The sequence below is a fragment of the Mesoplodon bidens genome, assembly GCF_964165515.1.
Source record: "Mesoplodon bidens genome assembly, chromosome: 6".
Classification (NCBI taxonomy): Eukaryota; Metazoa; Chordata; class Mammalia; order Artiodactyla; family Ziphiidae; genus Mesoplodon; species Mesoplodon bidens.
The window spans coordinates 118,577,020-118,603,484 of NC_138162.1; the positions used below are offsets into that span (position 1 = coordinate 118,577,020).

The 26,465-nt window shown below is 41.9% G+C and overlaps 1 protein-coding gene across 4 annotated transcripts in view; it reads left to right on the forward strand.

Annotated features, from left to right (window-relative positions):
• Positions 1–26,465, forward strand: part of SPOCK3 (SPARC (osteonectin), cwcv and kazal like domains proteoglycan 3) — a gene marked incomplete at both ends in the record, with an annotated part of 386,995 nt that overhangs the window by 58,246 nt on the left and 302,284 nt on the right. Inside the window, one exon of one of the 4 annotated variants that reach the window (XM_081237233.1) lies at positions 19,552–19,572. The exons of the other annotated variants lie outside the window; for them this stretch is intronic. Coding sequence (XP_081093359.1) covers positions 19,552–19,572 — 21 coding nt within the window. Of the gene's footprint in view, positions 1–19,551; positions 19,573–26,465 lie in introns of those variants that run through there. 4 annotated transcript variants of the gene reach the window in all.

Below are 26,465 nucleotides of genomic sequence, written 5' to 3' on the forward strand. Positions count from 1 at the left end.
TATATTCTCATAAACACCTGGTGCATTGTTAGAGCCTCTCTTTGAGTTATTTAAAGGTACCAAACATTCAAAAACTGTCTGAGAGCTTGTAAAATTCAGGTTGATTTATTCTGGCATTTTTTGTAGGACAAATCAGTTAGGCAATATCCCTTATTTATATTTGCAATAGTAAAAGAGAAGCTTTCAAAAATGGTGACCCTGGATATAAACATGAGAAATGACTTGTCTTTTGAGGTGAATTTCAGCAATTTTAATACTGTTTTGCCACTATTATGTATATCACTACTATTTAACACTATTTATATATGTGTTAAGTTCCCCTGAACTTCTGATACTTGCAATATAAGATGTAGGATATATACACAAAACTAAAACTATTTATTGACAAATTAAATCCATTTTTCTCAAGCTCTTGATATTGGAATAAATGTTCTCTGTCTACATTTGTTCTCTCCACTGATTGTTCAAATCAAATCAAATGAGTTTATGGTTTTTAACTGGACTCAATTTAATCCTCTTGTGCCTTCTTGCTATACAGATCCTCTATCGAGGAAAATGGGGTTTCATATTTCTTAGCCTGAATTCTTGCACAGAAAGATACTAATTATTTTGATTTCATACTCTCAAATCTGTGGGAAACACCATTCCCTCTAAGTTGATGATTTATTACCACTTTCCAAAACAATTTTAACAGGCAGATGAAGTTTGACCCAAGATAATTATATTGAATTTGCAAGGCACTTGAAAGACTAAGTCTCTGCTTTTGAATGGTATCTAATAATTAGGAATTGCCCATGGCAGCAGGCGAAAGAGGCATATTTCCAAAAATCACCCCTACTGTCACTACAAAACAAAATCAGCTCTCACGATGGAAAAGGGATTACATCCCTGGTTCCCCACTCAATCCAAAATCACTTATAAAAAAAGTCAAGTTTCAACACTGTGAATGTTATTTTTTGTATGTCTGTCTCTGGAATTATTGATGACCCATTCTGTTTCTTTGTAATTTAACTGTACCATTCTTAATCAAGAAAAACACAGAAAAGAGTACTAAATATCAAGATGGAATTTGCAGTGGGGGGAACAGATGAATGTCACTGAAGGAGTTTAGGAGGGCCCATCAAGAATTTAAAATAAAATAAAATAAGGTGTCATATGAGGACATTGGCCTTGGCAGTGTCCCATAAACTCATGGGAATATACTGGAATTTAATTTTTCCTGGTTCTTCAAAGATATTTAAGACATGGGACTCCATTATGAGTGTAATTCATTTTGAAAAGACTCAGTCTGTTTCTCATAATTAAAATCATTGAGAAATACTCAGAATGGGTCGCTTTATACTTTATTCCACCATGGAACTTTGGTACAGAAAGACTAGAGAGTATTTTAAAACCATTGCCATTTCAAAATCCCATACATACATTTTTAACAGTTTTCAAATGAAATATGTAAACTGCTCTTGCCCTGCTGAGGAGCGAAATTAGCGCGTGGTGGGGCTACATCATTTCAACAGACTGGTTCCCTTCCATTGTTATAAAACCATTGTTATAAAAATTAGCTGTGTGACAGGAAACTATTAACTAGTCCCCAGGAAACTGATTGCTGGAAAGGCTTAGAGGTGCTTTTGCACTGGAGTTACAAAAATGGAGAAAACTCTGACAGTAAGGGCACAAGAACTCCTGATGACCTAGTAAGAAATTCAACATTCTCCTGCTCTTGAGAGATGGATTGTAGTCCCCGTGTTGCTGACAGATCAGTTTACCTCTTAGAGCAGAACAAAGAGCGGGCAAAGTCCTGGGCTGTCAGACACCAGAAAGTAAGAAAAACAGGGTGGCCTTGTGTGCGGCCTGTTGGATGCTGTGGGACCCGCAGTTGTGTTTTAATTCCTTAGAATTTAGTAGGCATTGACTTCTTACTTTAAAAAAGACCTTTATCTGCAGTGTTCTGTTTTTGTCCAGGGAATATTAAAATGGTGCAAACATTTTTCAGTTGTCTACAGTATCAAAGAAAATAGCCATTTTGGACTTAGTAAAGTATGATTTTTAAACAGTAACTTTTCTTTCCCCATATTTTCTTTCTCTGTGGAATTGCCATTGAATGTGGGTTATGAGTGACTTCTCTGTCACAACAGGGAATGGTGTTTCCCACAGGTTTGAGAGTATGAAATCAAAATAATTAGTATCTTTCTGTGCAAGAATTCAAGCTAAGAAATATGAAACCCCATTTTCCCCGATAGAGGATCTGTATAGCAAGAAGGCACAAGAGGATTAAATTGAGTCCAATTAAAAACCATAAACTCATTTGATTTGATTTGAACAATCAGCGGATAGAACAAATGTAGACAGAGAACATTTATTGCAATATCAAGAGCTTGAGAAAAATGGATTTAATTTGTCAATTGAATGGTTTTGTAATTTGCCTTCTCAGTACAAAGGCATTTAAAACATACACATTTTCATAAACCAATCGTTGGTTTTGCTAATGATGCCATTTATGTATCGGATGAAGATTCTGCCCCTGTGATGCAGGCCCCCGTCCAGTCCCCAGTAGATCTTACGCCTTAGCCCAGAGCTGTCCTCCAGCGTCACGTCACCTGTATCCACGGATGTTTGTTCGGTGTTTCCTGAATCTCTGCAAATTCCCGCTGTGTGCAGGGCAGTGTTGTTGATCTGAAGTGTTTTGCTGGCTCAGCATACCTCTCCCACACCACACACTCCACTAGAAAGTCTTTTCTGATTGGTATTTACATGTAGCCTTAAAATAAACACTCCGTTGCTTATTTATTGATTTTATACTTTCAATTTATGTATCTCATTTCCAGGAATTTAATTAAATTTAACATAGGAAGAATATTAACGTCCACCTTGTTTGGTACTCGTGTTCCTGATAGGTCTATTGGACCTCATTCATTTTTTTAAAAATTTAATTTATTTTTTTGTCGAAGTATAGTTGATTTCTCATTAATTTCTTGAATTCACATCATTTTACATATTTTTTTCAAATCCATATATACAGACTTAGGATAAATAAATACTTCCAAGATTTAGAGTAATATAATTGTATTACTTATAAAACCCACATGAGTTTTGTATATATGTGCACGTGGTGAAGTATTCTGTTGGTTAGAATTGTTCTCCATGATGCAAAATTGAGTTGTCGGTTGAGGATGGAGTTCGTCCTTGGTTCTGATACACGATGTTACTGTTTCTCTTCCTGGTGGAGTTTGGAGCCCGTCTTGTTCAGACACGACTGAATAGTCTCGTTATTTCTGGGGTTGATACTCTGGAGAAAAGGAGGTTTAGAGATAACCTCCAATCCTGTGATCTTATCTTTTATTTTAAGGCCTCAACTAAAACTTTGAAGATTGCTTCCCACGTCTGGTTTTTCACAGAGCAAGTGAGGACTTCTTTGCTTGTAGACTCTAGTAGCTAAGCTATGAGGTCAGGTACGTCAGGTACAAACATGACTAACTCTTGTCAGAGATCCCGTGTACCTTCAGAGTCAGGGTTTGTGTTTTCTCTGAGTTACACTGACTTGAAACTTATACATTGTCCACTTGAGTGATCATCAGCTAATTTGCTGGTCAGGATCATCTGGTATAAGGGACGAGGGTGTAAGTAAAACATTTTCTCATGTTTATTGTGAGGATTTCCCAAACTTTGTCAAAAAAAGAAAAAAATCTACCTGTTAATTGCAGGATTCAGTTCAACTAGCAAAAAAAACCTGTATTTACATGAAGAGTATAAAGAGCTAAGAAAAATATTAATTATTTAATATAATTCAATTATATTATCATTTATTATGAAAAAAGTATGAATCAGGTATTTACATTTTATTTAATAATCACAGATCAAACACCATGCCACAGCAAAGAGGATAAATGTAGATTATTACTGAGACTGCAGAGGCCACCTGTAGGTCCTTCCCCAGAGTTTAATTTTTCTGTTATAATTTCGCTTCTATTCTCTTGAGAACTTAATGTAGCATGATTATTGTATGAACATTGTGCATATTCATATTTGATTTTTAAAATTACCCTTACATTTATAGCCTCATAAAAATTGAGTGTGAATGCAGTTGGCGTGGATTGAACATTTGCCATAAGGAATGGTATCAGGATGCCATGCTTCATCCTGGAGATGTGTGACAATATATAAATATACACCTTGGGGCCGTGCTGGCCAATAGACTTTCTGTGTGAATGGAGATGTTTTCTACCCTCTGCTGTGTAACGTGTACTCCTTAGAGGCACATGGCTCTTGAGCACTTGAAATATGACCAGTGTGACTGAGAAACTAATTTTTAATTTTAATAATTTAAATTTAAATAACCACCTGGGCTAGTGACTGCTGTATTGGAAAGCCCAGACTTGGGGGTTTATAGGTCAGTTGTTAAAATGAGATACTACATAGGCAGTGCTTAAAATAAAGTTCAGTATATTTTACTATGACACTTATTCTCCTGGTACACACAGGGTTAAACCTATGTTTCACAGACCTTATATCTTTTAATACAGCAATCATGTGAGATAGCCTTTACTCTTCAGATGAAAAAGCCAAAGTTTCACTGGGTTAAGTGACTTAGCTCAGGTTGTAAAGGATCTTGGGTTCAAACAAGGATTTATGGCTGAACTGACCTCCACTTATGTAGGCTTTCATGTTTTTGCTAGCAAATATCAACTGCATGTATGTTTAATATTCCAGCTCAACCACCATATTTACTTTTTAGACATTTTTCCTCTAACCATATATACAATAATGTTTTTCTTTTTGACTAGTTCTTCTAATATGCATGAGTGGATATTGTTTCCTTACTGAACTCCTCCCAGGGGAGAAAACAGACAAAAAACAAAAATATTTTGATGACCTTTTACCTCAATTACATTTTTTAAAACATCCAAGGTGATATCTACTGTCGTTAAAGATATGGAAAATAAATTCAGGTGGAAAGACTTGATAATACGTGTAGATATAATTTTATTATCCATTTTGTTTCTCCTACACTTTTTCAAGGAAATGGAGTTTATTTGCGTGGAACTCTGAGAAGTGGACTGTTCTTGGGCTTTTGTGAAAAACGGTTACATATCACGTTCTGAGATCCCTTGAGAGGTGGCTCCTCTCTTAGAAGCTCTGAAAGGTTATTTGCTTGGTTCAAGATGGAAGAGTAGCTGTTAAGGAGAGTGGTCCCGTGTGTATGGTGATAACAGCCTCCAAACCCCACTGTACGTGTGCTAGGCTGTGGCCACGAGGGTTGATCGGGACGCCCACAACACTTCTCATAGAGCTGCGTATGTACATTAACATCTTTCGGTGCTTGATATTTTGTTTTAACGTCTTTTACAATTGTTGGAAAGTATTTTTAAATAATTGTGTTTAAAAACAGAGCAGAAACCACTTTGGGAGGTATTGACATGATGCCAAAGACTATAGTATGTTCTCTGTTTCTGTGTTTATAAAAGCAAAAAGAAAAACTGATTTCATTGTAGTGGAGTTTAAAAAAATGTGATGAGGCCTTCCCTGGTGGCACAGTGGTTAAGAATCTGCCTGCCAATGCAGGGGACACGGGTTCGAGCCCTGGTTCGGGAAAATCCCACATGCCGCGGAGGAACTAAGCCCGTGCGCCACAGCTACTGAGCCTGCGTGCTAGAGCCCATGAGCCATGACTACTGACCCCACGTGCCACAGTTACTGAGCCTGCATGCCACAACTACTGAAGCCTGAGCACCTAGAGCCCATGCTCCTCAACAAGAGAAGCCACCGCAATTAGAATCCCGCGCACCGCAACGAAGAGTAGCCCCCGCTCACCACAACTAGAGAAAGTCCGCGTGCAGCAACGAAGACCCAACACAGCCAAAAATAATAAATAAATAAATTTATTTATTTATTTATTTATTTTTTAAAAAATTAGTGCACAATATATCAATTCTTACATCGACTAGATATAGCACAATGTTTCAAATATATTGGGTTAAGAAAAATACGCGATGAACATTAATTTCACCTGTTTTACTTTTATTCCGTGGCTACTAGAAACTTAAAATAGCATGTGTGAAACGAAATTGAGTTATTTGTAGTTAGGTGGATGGACCTAGAGTCTGTCATACAGAGTGAAGTAAGTCAGAGAAAAACAAATACCATACGCTAACACATATATATGGAATCTAAAAAGAAAAAAAGGCTCTGAAAAACCTAGGGGCAGGAAGGAATAAAGATGCAGATGTAGAGAATGGACTCGAGGACGGGGAGGGGGAAGGGTAAGCTGGGACGGAGTGAGAGAGCGGCATGGACATATATACACTACCGAATGTAAAACAGATAGCTAGTGGGAAGCAGCCGCATAGCACAGGGAGATCAGCTCGGTGCTTTGTGACCACCTAGAGGGGTGGGATAGGGAGGGTGGGAGGGAGACGTAAGAAGGAGGAGATATGGGGATATATGTATACGTATAGCTGATTCACTTTGTTATAAAGCAGAAACTGACACACCATTGTAAAGTAATTATACTCCAATAAAGATGTATAAAAAACATTGCATGTGTGGCTCACGTATGATTTCTGTTAGACAGGAATTTGTAAGACAGTATTTGCTCTGTGTCTTCCAAATACTGCAGCTAGTAGTCTTCCTTCTGGCATTTTAGTTTAATCTTTTTAAGTCTCATATATTTGCTGGTTAACAAAGTCCACATTTAATACCCAACGATTTAAAATTTATTCTGTGAAAGCAGTAAAACTCAAGTCAATTAAAAGTGTATTCTGGGGCTTCCCTGGTGGCGCAGTGGTTGAGAGTCCATCTGCCGATGCAGGGGATATGGGTTCGTGTCCCGGTCCGGGAAGGTCCCACATGCCGCGGAGCGGCTGGGCCCGTGAGCCATGGCTGCTGAGCCTGCGTGTCCGCAGCCTGTGCTCCGCAATGGGAGAGGCCACAACAGTGAGAGGCCTGCGTACCACAAAAAAAAACCCCCAAGACCAAAAAAAACCAATAGAAGAGTGCCATCAGAACAGATGGATACGTTTGGATACACAAATAAGTATTAAAACTTTTTTGTATCAAAATTCATGCATATTTTATGTACGCTAGTATGAAAGACTGAACATACTTAAATCAAAATATTTTAGTAGATATTTTTGTGTTTTAAGTATTTTAAAATTTTATCCCCTATCTGTTTCTGTATTTTGTCCGTTACAAGGGCCATAGCTTAGCCATTTTGATTAGCCATGTAATCAAAAACAGATAAGCAAAAAAATTGGAGCCCTTTATGAAAGAGTTAATGATCTATGAATGATGTCAGTCTGTGGTGTTGATTATAGTGTTGATAACTAAGATAGCCAAATGAAAATTCCATTTCAGAGTTTAAATAGCATATGCACAAAAATCACATAACATCTAAAAACTGAATCAGTAAAAGTAATAAGAACTTTTCAATATTTCAATGAAAATAATGGTTTCAAAAATGTATTTTATCCTCCTTCATTTTAAAGTGTTAAAAAGATGCAAAGCTAAGATTAACATAATCAAATCTTTTTTGTATCCTATTTCGTTAATTCAGGTCCTTTTCTTCACTTGAGGCTGGGGATGAGAAACGCTCGGATAGAAATGAGCATAGTATCTGTGATTTCTGGGTTGTTGTTCTTCATAACCTTTTTTTAAAAAATTTTTTAGATTCCATATGTATGTGTTAGCATACGGTATTTGTTTTTCTCTTGCTGACTGACTTCACTCCGAATGACAGACTCTAGGTCCATCCACCTCACTACAAATAACTCAGTTTTTTTTATGGCTGAGTAATATTCCATTGTATATATGTGTCACATCTCCTTTACATGATTTCTAGTTTTCACTGAGCATATTTATTTACTTATTTCCCTCCAGATGTTTTAGAGGAGATGCAGGTTTCCTCTGGCCCATCTAGGTCAGCCTCCGAGAAGCCCCCTACCCAGCAGGGAAAAGGAAGTGAGGGGCTGGTTCCTGGACAGTTCAGTACTAACCCTAACAAATACTGATCCAGTCTGCCTGGGATTTCGGGATCATGATGCTGGGTTGGGTCAGAATCGCAGGTGTTGATTTATTGGTGAGAAGGTTAAGATGCCAGGCAACAGAGGACTTTCAGGGTCATTTGTTCAAGGTCAGACGGTTCGGACCACGTCCCCTGCGCACCCCTTCTCAGCCTCAGAAACCTTGAAACCTGCCTGAATGTAACGTGGGCTCTTCTGCTCTGGGGGAACCCACATTCCAATGGGAGGGACCCAGTTTTCCTAAACGCTGTTCCAGAACACCTGCCACTATGCAGCACTTGGAAATTTTATCAAGATGAGTAAGCTCTCATGTTTGGAATTTTTAAGAAATCATAAATGAACAATTTCTCAGCTTTTTTGCTGTTCAGATTGCCTCTAGTAATTCTGCATATTCCAGAAGCACAGAGATTCAGCAAAAATAACTCTACGGTACGAATTGTAGAAATTATCTGAAGATGTGTTCACTGATAGATATTTGTTACTGCAAATAACCAGTATTGGTGATTAAACTAATGTTAGGAAACATGATTGAAATATACTTTCTCTGCTGACCGCCTTCCTTGAGTGCTTTTGTTGGCACATTTATTTTATGTCTTTATAGAAATATGTATGATTATAGTACAAGGTTCACAGAAAAGTCTTTCAGAAAAACTTGAAAAGCTTTCATAATCTTACAGTGAGGAGAGTGCTAGAGTCATAGTTAACTTTGTGTCGTGTCTCATTTTTCCAGGGTCTGTTTATGATCTATAGATTATGTCCTCGGCACATTGAGTATTTTTAGATGATAGTGCAACGTTTAATACAACCAACATATTGTAAGCATTTACATATAATGTTTGTTTTATCTTTAAAATATTACTAATATTAACATAGACTGGATAATTGAATATAGCCCGATGTGTGCACAATTTTTTTAAGTCATGAAGCTATCACTATAAAATTTATATAGAGAATTAGAAAATTTATAATAGAAAGTTATACAATTCAAACTTTGTAAGTTCAGTGTGTTAAAATTTCCATTTATTAACGTTGCTGTGTAGCTAGGTTTCTGATGAGCAAGTATCACACAACAGCAGAGTTTAATCCGTATCAACTTCATGTGTAGCTTTTACCAGTATTTGGGCAAATATATCATTGGATAGAGACAGGAAAGTACTAAAGTTTTATGCATTTCGTCTCAAAAATTAGAAAAAGAGTCAAAAAATTTTGTAGAAAGTGGAATGGTCTCATCACGTGACAGGTACTCACATGGAAATGGGACTGTAGAATAAGGAGGAAGTATTAAACATCAGCTGCCTCTAAATTATTCGAGGATGGAAGGAATTGGTACCTCTCACTGCATCCGTACAAATGTCCCCAGATACAGGCTCCTCCGGAAGAGGTTTGTGGCTGGGATACAGGACCATGGGACCTTTCTCACTCTGAGAAGTAGACCTACTGCAAGATGCGAAAACACACAAATAGGATTTATACTCTGCTGACAACGGGCTCCCGTGAGAAGTGCTGAGCCGCGTGCCGAGGCGGAGGTGATTGATGCCCGTGTCCTCCCAGACCACTTTCCAGCCCCGTCGTGCCCACTGTGGAGACAGTTCAGCCTCTCTTTACTTGCTATTTTTATATCCTCAGATTTACAGAAGTATTTCCATTATTAGGAGGGGGTTTGGAATAGAAGGGGGTTTGGAATCCATGTAGCACATGAGTATGTACTCCCTGAGCGCTGGCAGCAGTACAGGTCTGTGTGTGAGGACACACACACACCACACACACACCACACACACACCACACACACACCACACACACCACACACACCACACACACCACACGCACACCACACACACACCACACACACCACACACACACCACACACACCACACACACACACCACACACCACACACACCACACACACGCCACGCACACCACACGCACACCACGCACACCACACGCACACACCACGCACACCACACACACCACACACACACCACACACACCACACACACCACACACACACACCACACACACCCCTCTGTTCACAGGTGGTCGCGGAACAGTCTTTCTGGAACTTTCCTATCGTGAGAACCCCATGGGGCTCTGGTAACTCCTGGGCCCTGCAGGGGGGTTCTCAGCCTCCCGGTTGACGGTGGAGCTAAAGGTGTGTTTTCTGACAATATCCCCGGTGACGGCCCGTGGTCCTGCTGTCTACACCTGAGAACCACTGCCGTAGAGGGAAAATACTGGCCCTGAGCAGGTTCAGCCACTGGTTAAAGGTCCTTTCCTTGGTCTCCTCTGCTTTGCCGCTTCGGAAGGATTTTTTTAAGTTTACATTTTCAAAAGTCGTTCATTCCTAGTAGGACATCAAAAGAACACAGTCGCTCTTTTTGGCTTGCTGATTGATCACATCAGAGGTAGGAGCAAGGGGGAGTGGCTTTGGACAGATGGATTCGCTCTATGCACTCATTCCCTTGACAGGTATTCAGTGAACAGTAAATCTTTAAAACTTGTTGTAGTCTCAGGTGGACTAAAACAGCCTAACTCAACTTGGTACACACACACACACACACACACACATTTTATGTAGGATAATAAGTACATCAGTGTGTCTAGACTGAAAAAAAATTGTGGCATATTGCCTATGCACCTGGCCTTGAATTGCTGTGAATTTCCAGGACGTTCTCAACGATATGAGTCAGGCAGTACTTGGTAGAATGTTCCTAAGTGGCTAAGACATGTGACCCCTCTCCAGTGGGGCTGCAGAAGGATGAGGGAGATTGAAACTACTCGTATTTGAAGCTGATTGAATATTATCTTCCACTGAGGAAAATCTCAAGCTATTCTTTCTGATGTGTGCTCTCTCTAGGGAAAAGGATGGTGAGAACAGGGATTATTTTTTATTCAGTGTGCATCACATTTTGAAACTGAACATTTCACATTTTGAAAAATTTACAGGTATTTACTCTATTTTCGATGCTAGTGGAAATGAAGGCTTAAAACAAACATTTGCTGTGTATGCATTTTTAGCCTTCATGGATAAACTTATAGAATGAATGAATGGCCTTTTCACTTTCCATCTAGACTTTACTATATTATATTGAGGAAAATTCAAATCAGTCACCAAGAATTAAATACTGTATATGTGTCTATGTATATTTGAGGCAGCAAAGCCCCCTGAAAACCCTTCCCTTAGGTTCTGCTCACAAGTAGAAAGTCAGGATCAGGGCTGGGATGCCAAAGGGGAAGGGCTGGAACAGCGGTCGGACAGGCATTCGCCCCTACAAATGTGACGTCTGCCTCAAAGCCTTCACCCGTGCTGCTCCTCGGGGTCCCACCTGGAGAAGATGCCCGGGGCGCGGTGGCAGAATGCCTACACGCAGCGCCGGCACAAGCTGCGCGTCTGGGAGGACTGTGGATACAGGGACTCCAGCCAGGAGGTCCTCTACGTGCATGTGATGGCGCCCACCCGGGCGGCGCGTTCCTCCAAAAGACGTCCAAGAACCTGGCCGCCCTCTTGCAAAACACGCTGACGTCCACGCTCCAGGGCAGCGCCAGCCTGAGAGGAGGAGGAGGGAAGGGCATGGATGCCAACGCGGCCACGTGTCCACAGATTCCTGGTCTTGAGGGCCCCCCGCCCCACAGTCTCTCAGTCCAAGTGTTCCGTCCATCTCTCTGTCCTCTGGGGGCCCCAATGGGGGGCTCCATTCCAGGGCTGTCAGTGATGATAACAGTGGCTTCAGGCCCCCCGTAACCTGTGTCCTCGGGAACACTGTCACATGAATGAAAGCTTGTGGATGGCTGTAATCACCGTCTGGGGTTTTGAGGGTTTTTTTTTTTTAGGATTTTCACACAAGCAGGCGGGGGTGTTCTTGGAGAGATTGATATGGTGCCTTGAAATAAAAGTACTTCCACTTGAAATGCTCCTCCAGCAGGGAAAATGAATTTGTTTTTCTGAAAGAGTTAGCAGGAATTATTTTAATAAAGGAAACGTCCTTGTGAAAGAAAAAAAAAAAAGAAAAGGGCTGGGATCAATCTTTCTCAATTTATGGGTCTGTAAACTCTAAATAGAATGAGCGGTAAGGCATTAAATAATGCTGAGCAAAGGACTAGGGAAAAGTTGCTAAAACGAAATGGAGAAATAATCCCAGTTACGAAGGTAAGCTTGCCTCATACTTACATCATTTTGTTTTACTTTGAAGGAAATCTCATATAAAGGAGGCAAGTGGACAATATAATGACAGCTGAGAGGACAGAAAAAACACAGAATGTTCTAACTAATGGTAAATGTGACTTTTAAGTACCTTTGGATACTTTTGATAAACTTTGAGACAGATTTTTTTTTAACTTTAAAAATGAAATTTTGTGATGCATAAATACAATCAGAACATTTTAATGTGACAGTCATATTTATAAAAGCTATGCAGCGGATACCTACCCAGACTTAATTTTCATGCCATTAAAATAACGAAGGAATAGAAAAATACTAGCAAACAAAATTAAATTGAGAGACCAGGACACGAATATCAGTACCCCTACACCTCCCCTCCCCGCAAATTCCTTAGTTGCTTTCTTCAGGAAAATGTTAGTACAAGGTACACAGTCATCAGAGTTACAAGGCAAAGCATAAGAGTAGCACCTGTTAGCATCTTGATTTCTTTATGTTCATTGACAGCTCTTATTTTGAAGTAGAACAATAGATCATTTTTGAAATCTCTTAGCTTTCTAATACTTGTCAGATGATTTCTGAGTAAATATACCTATTCATCTCTTGGTTTTAAACAGAGGTAGAGATTGTGGTCCCTGCCTTATGGAGAGGAAAGCCCTGTAAGATGCTCTGTCCATCCCTACGTACCCCCCTTGCAGCTTCACCACAGGTGATACTTAGAAGCCCAGGGAAAACAAAACCGAACACGATTAAGTTCTTGATTATGTTAACATTGAACCCAAATCAAGTAAAATAATTCCTGTGATTAAAGATAGAATAGAATTTGCTTCACTTTTCTCAAATCAGGCAGGAATTAGATAAAATCTGACAGTGTTAAAGAAAGGTGTGCTGAAGTTCTGTTTTCGATGGATTAAGCAGAGTAAACTTATAAATCCCTTGCATTCATATTGCTTGAATAAAATAGTTTGTAGGAACAATAAATGCTGGAGAGGGTGTGGAGAAAAGGGAACCCTCTTGCACTGTTGATGGGAATGTAAATTGATACAGCCACTATGGAGAACAGTATGGAGGTTCCTTAAAAAACTAAAAATAGAACTACCATATGACTCAGCAATCCCACTACTGGGCATATACCCTGAGAAAACCATAATTCAGAAAGAGTCATGTACCACACTGTTCATTGCAGCTCTATTTACAGTAGCCAGGACACGGAAGCAACCTAAGTGTCCATCGACAGATGAATGGATAAAGAAGATGTGGCACATATATGCAATGGAATATTACTCAGCCATAAAAAGAAACGAAGTTAAGTTATTTGTAGTGAGGTGGATGGACCTAGAGTCTGTCATACAGAGTGAAGTAAGTCAGAAAGAGAAAAACAAATACCGTATGCTAACACATACATATGGAATCTAAAAAAAAAAAAAAGGTTCTGAAGAACCTAGGGGTAAGACGGGAATAAAGACACACCTACTAGAGAATGGACTTGAGGACACGGCGGGGGGAAGGTTAAGCTGTGACAAAGTGCGAGAGTGGCATGGACATATATACATTACCAAGCGTAAAATAGATAGCTAGTGGGAAGCAGCTGCATAGCACAGGGAGATCAGCTCGGTGATTTGTGACCACCTAGAGGGGTGGGATAGGGAGGGAGGGAGGGAGGGAGATGCAAGAGGGAGGAGATATGGGGATGTATGTATACGTATAGCTGATTCACTTTGTTATACAGCAGAAACACACACCACTGTAAAGCAATTATACTCCAATAAAGATGTTAAAAAAATAAAATAGTTTGTAGGAAAAGGAATAGATCCGATATGACATTGTTATCCTGGATACCAGATATAAAACTTTTAAATAAATTCACAATATGATGAGTCTTTAAAAGGATGTTTGATAGAGGCCATGAGTTCAATATTGGTGTCATTATTTATGTTCCTCATTTTTTACACATCTTCTTGGAGAGATGCTAGGTGGGAAAGTAAAATTTAATGTTAAGACCTGGGTTTTATTAAATTTCAAGGAGATAAGCATACACATACAGATGTCCTAAATATATTAGGAATACAGATATGCAGAAGGGTTTTCTTAGGTTTGAGATGAATAGTACTTATGTTTTTTTGTGTGTGTGTGTGTGGTACGTGGGCCTCTCACCGCTGTGGCCCCTCCCGCTGCGGAGCACAGGTTCCGGACGCGCAGGCCCAGCGGCCATGGCTCACGGGCCCAGCTGCTCCGCGGCATGTGGGATCTTCCCGGACCGGGGCACGAACCTGTGTCCCCTGCATCGGCAGGCGGACTCTCAACCACTGTGCCACCGGGGAAGCCCTATGGTCTTTTTTTTGTTATATTTCTTCTCATTTGTTTTGACTGTATCTTTTATTTTTGATCCAGGCTTGAATCCTGTGTAAATTACTTTCCACTGAGGACAATCATGTGGTGTGTTTAGGGCAGGATGGGCTTCTCTGGTCAGTCAGGGAGGAGGGGGCCCTGGAGCAGCCATCCTCAAAGGCTCCTGGTTTTTATGCCACAGTTGAGCACGTTTTTGTCTTTGGCTTGGTTTATTTATTTATTTTTTTAATTTAATTTTTATTGTATATTGGCATATAGTTGATTTATCATGTGTTAGTTTCAGGTGTAAAGCAGATTGACTCAGTTATGCATATACAGTTATCTATTCTTTTTCAGATTCTTTTCCCATGTAGGTTATTACAGAATATAGAGTAGTGTTCCCTATGCTCTACAGTAGGTCCTTGTTGATTATTTATTCTATATATAGTAGTGTGTACATGTCATTCCCAAACTCCTAATTTATCCTCCCCCCCCCCCACCTTTCCCCTTTGGTAACCATAAGGTTGTTTTCGAAGTCTTTATTTGTTTTTATTGATTTTCAGCGTGCTGGGGAGAAAAGGAAAACTTAAGCCACAAACAATGAAGATAAATGACTGTCACCCACGCTGAGATCCTGAGCGAGTCTGTGTGTGTGTGTGTGGCAGAGAGACTGAGTAACATTTGCAAGATGACCTGAGCCTTAGAGTTATTCAAACAGCGTGAATTTACAGGAAATGCCCCACTTGGGGTTTGTTGGTTTCTGTTCACCCTCAGTCCGAGAGCCTCGGACTGTGCGCGGCATCCCTGTACTTGCTTGATGAATGCAGATGTGAATGACACCTGTAACCTGCTCCTTAGTAGTTCCACCTTGAGTTAAAACATCTTTTAAATAGAGATTGTGTTTTATTATCTTAAAGCACCTTGGGGTCTAATCTGTCCTCACGATATGCTTACAATACAGTGTCGTATAATTCAGTCATTAAAAAATATCTTATATTGTTATTGGTCGTGGTGACATCAAGATGTCCCCATGGTCGTGGTGACAGTGGTGAGAGGAACAGGGCTGCCCTTCCGTGACCTGTGGTCTCACTGGAGCGCAGCCCACACTGGGGGACGCAGGGGCTTGGGACTCGCTGGTTTGGGGGCGTCCAAGGAGCCAGCCTGAGAGGCGAGTGAGGTAGGGGTACGTGGAGAGACCCTGAGGTGGGCAAACACAGGCTGGATTTTCATCCCAAGCCCCGGGAGCCTGAGGAGCGAGAGGTGGGAAGGAAAAGAGGTCCCAGGACTCGTCTTGAGGCGGGGGGTCTTTGCAGCGTGGAACGGTCAGGAGGAGAGGAGGAAGAAAGGCAGGAGGAATGGCAGGGAGCCCGTGTCCGCTCGGCCAGGGAAGGAGATGTGATAGGGGACGTGGGCTCCAGCTCGGGGCGTGGCGGGAGGCGTGGTAACGTGGGCGGGGTTTCTCCAGGCTGTCCTGGAGTGAGGGGGCCTGGGGACAGCGCAGGGCCCGGCCTGGAAGCACAGAGCTTTCTGACTCAGGCACGTGGTCGGCGGTTTTGAATAGTGACTAAATGCAGCCTGGAGTGTAGACGGTGTGCTTTCCTGCAGATCCGTGTGCTTCACCTTCAGCCCTTGACACCTTCCTCGGAGACTGGAGCAGCCCCGCCTGTGCCTTACCAGGGAGGAGGCACGCAGTCTTCACTAGTCAGTGGCGACTGTGAGTCTGAAACAGGACGCCCTTTAAGAGTGGATGCTGGACTTTCAGAGATGCATAGATATGATGAGTTCCATTACCTGTGTTGTTACTCATTAGCCTGTGAGCTCGTGTGTCATTCCGGTATAAAAGCATTCAGAATAGGCAGTCTTCGCATCATAATACTGAAGTGTAATTTACCACTTTAAATGCTATTTAACTTTTGCATTGGTGTTTTGTCTTCCTCCTTTTCTTAAAAACTGGCATAATGTTTTCAAACGTTCTGTATACCGCCCTCTCTGCCCCTTTTACCTTCTGTTTACTTTTACAACACTTGTTTTGAGAACATGACTTTTTTTTAACTTTTTTTCTTTTTACTGTTCCCTTCTGAAAACTCAATATATGGTTTGTTATTTAATCTTTTGATAACAGAGTCTAGTTCTATTTACCATTTTCCTGAGGCTGATGTTGCTATTGTCTTGAATACAAGAAAAAGATTTTGGAAAAGACACTGCAATACTAAGTACGTTTTATGAGTTGATTACTGTTCTTTTAGCAGGACTGATGAGAAAATATTGAGAATGGATTCTGTGATTTTAATGTTCTCCAGGACGTGTCTAATTGAGTTGTGTGGAGATTGTGAATCTCACACGTATATCTCTTCGTGGCGTTTACTGCACCCTTCAGACACCAGCTGTACGAGATGGAGGGTTGATTGACGTGTGTGCGTGTCATGTCAGTGGTGTGTCACGTCTGTCTGAATCTGTGGTGACCTCGCCAGGACAACGGGACTGTGCTTCATCCCGCACTGGCATTTGTAATGTTCACTGAGGTATTCTACCCCTAAAGAAGGCAATAGTAACTTTTACTCCAGTCTACAGGGAGGAACAAGTGAACACATGGCGCTTTACATTTTTTTATTAGAATCTGCTAGCAAAACAAATATACTCGTGAAAATTATTAACAGGGACTTGGAATAACAGTTTTGCATGGTTAAGTTCGCAGGTTTCTTTTTGTATTATTTTGGAGTTATTTGTGTTTATAGGAGCGATTTTACATTATATTGTACTATTTGTTCACAGTAGTCATAGTATTTTTGTTAAGGATATTATGGATTAATATGCTCCCTATATTAATATTTCATGGGGCATGACTTCTTCCTGAGACATTTCAGAGCAACTAAAACAGTTTTGCCATTAAAAATCTTGCTTGGGGAACTCCCTGGCGGTCCAGTGGGTAGGACTTGGCCCTCTCACTGCTGAGGGCCCGAGATCCATCCCTGGTCTGGGAACTAAGATCCCACAAGCCACGCGTTGCGGCCAAAAAAAAAAAAAAAAAAAAAAAAAAAAAGCCTTCCTTGTGGCTCCCATAGTCAAAATGCAATGGCTCCTTTGGAACAGAGGGCAGTCACCGTCACGGCTCTGTCTGTCCTTTAAGGATGTGAAAATGGAGGGTTAGTAGCCGAACATAAAGCCTAGTGATTTACCCACAATCAGAAGTAAATAGTATAAAATCTTGCTCTGCAATTACTTAAGGCCAGGAATCCTGTCAGACACAGTGTCATCCTCCACTCTCTCTTTCAGTGTTCCCTCGTCTCTTACTAATGTTTCTTACATTTGATTCACTTTTCTTACCTGAAACCTGAGAAGAAATCTCTATGAGGCACCAGTGGATTCTGGCATCTCTCACCTGAGGCTGTTACATAAAACTCTGGGGAAGGCACAGTGGGCAGCCGGCAGGGTGAGAACTGGCTGAAAGAGAAAGTCCGACGAGGAAGGTAGTAGTATTATCCATGCTGTGATCTGATGAGAGAAGTGTAAGCCATTTACAGGAAAAGAGTGACCTTCTTTAACCTGAAAAAGTCTAGTGCACTGGATGTCAATATTCCAAAAGCCACTTTGGGTATTCACACAGTTATATGAATTATATGTTATTTAAATATATAGATGTAGGTATGGGTATTTTTTTCATTATTAGCTTCAGTTAAATTAAAGCATCTAACTTTGTTGAACCATGAAATGCAGTAGTGTGATTTTGGACCTGCAGGATGATACCCTCTGAATGGGGGGCGTCCATGAATCCTGTGCAGGGAGACATTCTAGCGTTTTAAAACAGTCAAGGTTTATTAGAGAAATAACTTCATTTAAGTAAGACGTTACCCAACATGGAAATTAATTTAAATGGTAACCTTGAGGATAATAATTCTTTACTCTTGAGGGGGGGGCTGAATTTTAAAATCATATAAATGAACCCTTTCACTCATATGGGGTTAATCATTTTGACAGGTTTTTTTTTTTGCGGTATGCGGGCCTCTCACTGTTGTGGCCTCTCCCGTTGCGGAGCACAGGCTCCGGACGCGCAGGCTCAGCGGCCATGGCTCACGGGCCCAGCCGCTCCATGGCATGTGGGATCTTCCCGGACCGGGGCACGGACCCGTGTCCCCTGCATCGGCAGGCGGACTCTCAACCACTGCGCCACCAGGGAAGCCCCATTTGGACAGTTTTAATGCACTCATGTTAAAATGAATGTGCTTATGTGTTTGAAATCATGTTCTCTGTTACATTGCAGGGTAACACCCATTAAAATGTTCAGTTATACTAAATTCAGTCACAAATCCTAAACACCAGGACACACACACAAAATCTACATTATTTCTTGAAGGGATGGATAAGCGAACAGAAATTGCTACATACAACACAGTACAAACATTCAGAGTGATTGAGTTATTTGATTTCAAAAATTATTTTAGCAGTCGGTTGGTTGTCCAGTTGTTGTTACATCACAAGACAGCCAGAGTGTGGCTCTCCTTGTTTCCAGGAATGCTCTTTGGACAGAGGTATTAATAATAACTCTAAAAGCTAAAATCGTGTAATTTACCACATGTCAGATGCTGTGCTGTGTGCTTTACAAATATGAGTTTATTTAATCCCCAGGACAACCCTCTGGATAAATACTGTTATCATAAATTGAGGCCTGGTGGTAGGTGACACATCTGAAGTCACTTGAGACTGGAGGGTCCTGGAGCAGGAACTCAGGCTGACGTGGCTCCAGAGTCGCTCTGGTTGGTCACAGACTCTTGTGCCTGTTGAATGTGGTGTGACTTTGACACTTGCATCTTAATGTACAAAGACATCTGTATCAATGCATCAGTTTAGGGCTCTCCTTCATAGAAACCCAGAGCCCACCATGCGTGCAGTTGAAGTGCAACTCTGTTCACAGAACAAGATACTTCAGTGGAAATCATGTGCCATATGTAGGGCTTCTCAGCAGTAAGGAACTTTTCTTTTCCTTTTGTTTTTTGTTTCTGTCGACACTTTCGGGCATTGGTAAGACGGACAAAGGTTGGTGGACAGTAGTGATGATCCACATGCCTTCAGGGCTCAGCCAGGTAATGGAAATTATTAAACGTATAAGACAATAGGGAGGAATAGGCGTGGTGGTAAATTACAGACATAATAGGCTTCCTCAACACTTCAAATTCACTGTTTTTACAGCGTGCACCAAACAAACAAATCTGACTGATGTCAGCCTCAGGCCTTCACTGCTGGTTTCTTATTTCTGTTGTATAATTGTGTAAGTATCTGTCATGATGATTTCAATGACTTCAGTGGACATTCTTTTAGAGACGGCTATTTGGTTAAATCATAAGGTATAACATCAGCAGGCATTTCCTTTTTTATTCTTTCCAACAAATTTCAGTAACCTTTTCTTTTCAGATGGTGAAAGTAATTGTTAAGGAAAATTAGAATGAAAATTCTTCATTAGAATGAAGACTTCCTTGATAAGGCCCAGGAATGTTCCATCCAAAACATCTGTTCTAACCTGTACTTAACTTATCAGCAGTTCTTTCCAGGCTCACTGTGTCTCTGCACCTGAGTTTTGTCTTGTACAGTGGAGGATGGCTGCATCCTGCCTTTTATGGGTGAGGGAGGGTGAGGGGCCTCCTGTGTCAGAGCCAAATTCTCCCCAAACCAGTGGGAGTCTTGCTGGTTTAACCCCACGGTTGCCCTTACAGATCATGTTTGAGGCCCCGGCAGCTGAAACGAAATGTCGCTTTTCCTCCTTCTGGTTCAGAGCACAGAACCGCAGGGGACTAGCTTTTGTACATTCGCTCTTGTGCCCCCCTCTTCCGCTCCGGGGCCACGGTGACCTTCTCCATTAGGCTGTGGGCGAATCCAAGGGAGAGGTTGGTGTCAGGGCGATGAGGCAGAACCTGAAGTCATCCAAGGACAGGGAAGAAGAGTGGGAACCAAGGCAGGTCCTAGAAGAGAAGAGGCATAAATACTGGAAGCCTGCTCAGGATTGTATGAAATTCCTTCGCCTAGATTTGCTAGTGACATTTGAGTATTTCAGAGGAAAGGAACAGAACAGCCCTAAGAAACCAGCATTTCTGTTTCCTGAACAACTTGATGGCCAAGTGGCTCTTTTTTTCTGGTGGAAAAAGAACTTAACGTACTTGTAAAACAGGGCATAATGCCACTTTGATGAAGCTTTTTCAAGAGGAACTAGTTCATGAAATATGAGCAGTTTGTCTATTTAAGGTTTAACGGGGGTGGCAGCTGGTGCTGAGGAGGATTCATTGACGTGAATTTTACAGTTGAAAATGCTCCATAAGCAAACATAGAACATAGACACAGTCGGGATAAATGAGACAGTCTCTCAACCTATAAATTATTCACAGGAACATTTCAATCCTTAAACCTATACAGCCTTGTATTTACAGGGAGTAATAGGGGTATTTCAGGGTGTCATTGGACTGAATTTATTTAATTGAGGGTGAACGTGAGAGATAGGAGAAACTCCAACAGACTAATAACCAAAGGAAAAGTAAAGAAATAATTATGGGGCTTCCCTGGTGGCGCAGTGGTTGAGAGTCCGCCTGCCGATGCAGGGGACACGGGTTCGTGCCCCAGTCCGGGAAGATCCCACATGCCTCAGAGCAGCTGTGCCCGTGAGCCATGGCCGCTGAGCCTGCGCATCCAGAGCCTGTGCTCCGCTGCGGGAGAGGCCACAACAGTGAGAGGCCCGCGTACCACAAAAAAAAAAAAAAAAAAAAAAAGAAATAATTATGTTGGATTTATAGGTGATTATGGAGATCCTCTGATAAGAAAGCTTTTAAATAAGATGTGTGAGTCTCATTCTGTAATGTAAGCTTTAGAATCCCTTTAGCATCTGCATCTAGCCAGTTTATATTTTGGATTAATTATAATCACAAACGCACACAAAGAAGCGCGACATGCTCGCTCAGCAGAACTCACAGAGGCTGGTGGAGAGGGATTGCCGCCTCGCCCTGGAGCAAAGCCCCACCCACCTCCCACCTTGACCCTGGCCTTGGGCGGCTCTGGGCTCCCGGCGTCCTGTGAGGGTCCCGGTTCTCTCAGGCTCCTAAGCCGTGCCCCAGCTTCCAGCCCAGTCCGGCCTCCCCAGCTGCCCCTGAGGAGCCGGCCCAGGGCCCTGCGGAGGGCTGGTGGGGTGAGGACGCCCCTGTGATGGGGCTTCTCTGAATTCTGCCCCCGACCCAGGCCCACAAACGGCACTTGAATTGTTATGTCTTCTGCCAACTCCTCTTTACCGCGGGTTTGCTCTTGTATCCACCCGCGCCCGGGGCTCCAGGTGGCCGCGGAAGCATTGACCCGGGTCTGGAAGCCCGTGCCTGGTGGCTTCCTTCAGTCCTTAGCGCCGCGATGAACTTAACAACACACGTGCTCCCAGAGTTTCTCTGACTTCTTCTCACTTTTAAAGTGGGAGCGATACGCGTTGCTGCCCTGTGCGTCTTAGCCGTAATTGGAACTGGCTTTGGGGAGGCACGCGTGTACACGGTTTCCAGTTTTAGAAATTAAAATTAATATTGCAGTGAATTTTCTTATCATGTCTTTGGATGTATTTTTGTGTGTGTGTGTATGTACGTGTGCGTGTGTAGATGTGTGTGCACGTGTGTGCGTGCACGCCTATGTGTGTGTATGTAGCTCGGCACATCTATGGGACTGGGATTTCTGAATCATGGACTTTCTCACCTCTGTTTTGATTGCATGTGTTTTGTTCTCCATGAGAGACTGTTATTGTTCTTGCAGTTATGATTTATTTAAATTTATCCACGTGTTTTTTTCCCATTACTCTGTTCCTCGCTGAGTCGAGTGCTTTTCTCTGCCACGTCCTTGCACGTGAAGAACCACTTCTAGTCACTCTTTCCAATGAGAGTCTCCTGCTGATGACCTCACTCAGTTGTAGTTTGGTTGGAAATACTTATTTTTATTCTTCACACCAAGGATATGGGCATAGAATTCTTTTTGGCAGTCACGTTCTCTCTGGAATTTACAGAGGTTATTTTATTGTCTTCTGGCTTCTGTCATTTGAGTGGAAACAGTGAACTGTCAGTTGTGTCGTTACCAGAGAAGGTTAAACTCCCAGAACCCCCCTCAGCTGCTCATTAGATTTGAGTTTGCTTCATCTTATGCTTGAGTTTTCTATACCTTATATTTGAGTTTGCTTCGTCTTATGTTCGCTTGTGTTTCCCTGCTTGGTGTCCATGATGATTCTTGAATCTATAGCGTGATATTTTCACCACTTTTAGAAAAACTCAGCCATTATTCAAGTATTATGTCAGCATCACCTTCTCTCTTTTCATTACAGTGGCATAAATTAGACCTTATTATCTGGACACCTGTTATATCTTTTTTTTTTTTTTTTTGCGGTATGCGGGCCTCTCACTGTTGTGGCCTCTCCCGTTGAGGAGCACAGGCTCTGGATGCACAGGCTCAGCGGCCATGGCTCACGGGCCCAGCCGCTCCGCGGCATGTGGGATCTTCCCCGACCGGGGCACGAACCCATGTCCCCTGCATCAGCAGGCGGACTCTCAACCACTGCGCCACCAGGGAAGCCCAACCTGTTATATCTTTATGTTCCCTTATTTATTTTCATTTTTAAAGATTTTTCTCGTGCTTCATTCTGGAGATTTTCTCCTGAACTTTATAGCAGTCATCTATCCTTTTCCTAATCCGTGGATCAGTGATCTTTTTCTGTAAAAGGCCAGATAGTAAATATTGTGTGCTTTTATAGCCTTGGTCACAACTAGAAAACTTGGCATTATAACACAACAAAGTCATAGCCAGTAGGTAACCTGATGGATACGATTTTGTTCCACTAAAAATTAATTACCAAAACCAAGAGTCTGCCAGATGTGGCACACAGGCTGAGGTTTGCCAATCCCTTGTCTAATATAGCCTCTTGAATTCATAATTTCATATACTGTATTTTTTATGTCAAGAGTTTACACTTGGCAGGCTTCCCTGGTGGCGCAGTGGTTGAGAGGCCGCCTGCCGTCTGGACCGAAGAGGGTGGAGAGGCATCCGCTGGCTTGGGCCTGTCAGCGTGTTGACCTGGAGTGTTTGCACCCCTGCAACCACCCGTATGGGATTTGCGGTTCCTCCCCTGACACGCTGACCTTTTCACATTGATTCTTTCTACCTGCTGCCAAGATGCAAAATCGATATAATCAAGCAGGCAAATCACTTGATAGTGGACTGGCCTGAAAATAGGGGAGAAAATCTCATTACTCAGTGTCCTTGGGTGTGCTGAGAACATGTATAAGACAGGTGCACAGCCCACGGATGCAGTTCTTCTTGATTTATACCCATAGATCTGATACATGATCTTTATTTGACGAAGAGCACAGAATCCAGGGAGCAGGGATGTGAGGCTCATTTCCGACGACATCTCTCGATGATGCCGCATGGCATTTCTCTTTTCCTTCGAAAGCAGCCTTGAGAGATACCCCCGACCCTCATTTTTCCATCTCTGTGTTTCACCTGACATAGAGGGGTCGCGACCAGGTCTGTAATGGAACCGTTTTCACGGGGTGATGGGAGGGGATGGCGAGCCTTGGACATTGCCCATCCCGTTTCCATCCTCCACCTCCTGTGGAGGCAGGCGAGTCCTGTGAAGCATCACCAGCAACCCTGCAGCCCTGGGGTTTCCTTCCAGAATCCCGGGTCTCGTTCACGAAAACCCAACCAGTTGTTCCCTTCCCTTGGGAATAAAGGTGGGCGTGTTGGCAGAACCCCTAAGTCAGAGCAAGTCAGTAACCCTCAGTTTATCAGTTAGCTAACAGACCACTGAAACCTGTATAAATCTGTATAAAAACCAGCTGGAGATCTTGGAAGAGCCCTGGAACATCTTTGGAACCCTGAGCTCTATTTGCAGTTCCCTGTTCCACCTCCTTAGGGAGCAGACTGGGGGGATTCATAGGATTTGTGTGTTTGCTGAAACCACATTTTATTCAGGTTTGCTATGTGGTAATAGCTTTCAGGGGTGATAAAGCATATATACTGATTTAAGATGCTAGTACGTTTCCTTTTGATTATTTCACCAAAGGTTTTAAAAGTTACTCTAAAAAATAGCAGCAATATATTTTTTTTATAATCCATTGTTATAAATCTGGGAATCAACCTTGGCAACGGGGTAATTTTAAAAATTTACAGCACACTTTGCCTTTCGGCAGCTGCCTTCGTGGAGCTCATCTGTGATACTTATATGACAGACTCTTAAAATGTGATGAATTAATGTTAAAAGGTGAAAAGTTGAGGTTTTCATTTGTAGTGTCTGGTTGGAAGCTAGTCTCAGATTTTAAAAATTGGTATTTAAAGAATTAAGCAAGTTTTATCTAGAATAATGTATTGTTGTAGCTTCTTTGGAAATTATCCAGGAACAGGGCAGGTGGGCTGCTTGGAACGGTCCTCTCAGCTGGTGCTCCGGAGAGTTCGCTGAGACAGTTCTCGAGGCTGTGATGTAAAAATGTAAAAACGCGCTCGAATAAAGACCAGTCATTCATGTCAACTTTCAGTGGGAAAAAGTGACTGGCGTTGGTATTTAAATTATGAAAATATTTCAAAATTGAACTACAGTTGGAAATTATGTTCTTTTTAAAAAGACTATTTTTTAGAGAAATTGAAGGCACACAACAGAATTGAGATGAAGATACAGTGGCTTCCCTTATACCTCTGTATCAACCGTCAACAGCAACATCCCCACCAGATGGTACATTTGTTACAATTGATGGACCTACAGTGACACATCATCACCCAAAGTCCATAGTTTACTTACGGCTCACTCTTGGCATTTCATGGGTTTGAGCAGATGTATAATGATACGTATCCATCACTATAATATTAGAGAAGTTATTTTCACTCCCCTGAAAATTCTCTGTGCTCTGCCTGTTCAGCTTTCCTCCCACCAAACGCCTGGCAACCACTGATCTTTTTGCTGTCTCCACAGTTTTGCCTTTTCTAGAAGGTCATAGAGTTGGCATCATACAATCTTCAGCCTTTGCAAACGGACTTCTTTCACTTAGTCATATGCATTTAAGGTTCTTTCATGTCTTTTCACGACTTGATAGCTCATTTCTTTTTAGTGCTGAGTCATATTCCATTGTCTCGATGGACGTATCAGTTTATTTATCCATCAACTACTGGAGGACATGTTGGTTGCTTCCAAGTTACGGAAATTATGAATAAAGCTGCTCTAAACTTCCACATGTAGGTTTTTATCTGGACACAACTTTTCAGCTCTTTAGAGTAAATACCAAGGAGCACAATTGCTGGATGTGTGATGAGAATGTTTAGCTTTCTAAGAAACCACCAAACTGTCTTACGAAGTGGCTGCACCATCCTGCATCCCCACCAGCAGTGATGAGAGTTCCTGTTGCTCCACATCCGCACCAGCATTTGGTGATGTCAGTGTCTGGATTTTGGCCATTCTCATAGGTGTGTAGTGGTTTCTCATTGTAGTTTTTTCATTTCCCTGATGACAGCTGATGTGGAAGATCTTTTCATGTGCTGCTCTGCTATCTGTGTATCTTCTTAGATGTTTGTTAAGATCTTTGGTACATTTTTTAATCAGGTTGCTTATGTTCTTTATTTTTGAATTTTAAGTATTCTTTGTATGTTTTGGATAACAGTCCATTATGTCTCTGTGTCTTTTGCAAATATTTTATCCCAGTCTGTGGCTTATGTTCTCATTCTCTTAACATTGTCTTTTACTGAGCAGAAGTTTTTCGTGTTAAAAAAATTCAACTTATCACGTATTTCTTTCTTTTTTTTTTTTTTTTTGGTACGTGGGCCTCTCACTGTTGTGGCCTCTCCCGCTGCAGAGCACAGGCTCCGGACACGCAGGCTCAGCGGCCATGGCTCACGGGCCCAGCCGCTCTGTGGCACGCGGGATCTTCCCGGACCGGGGCACGAACCTGTGTCCCCCGCATCGGCAGGTGGACTCTCAACCACTGCGCCA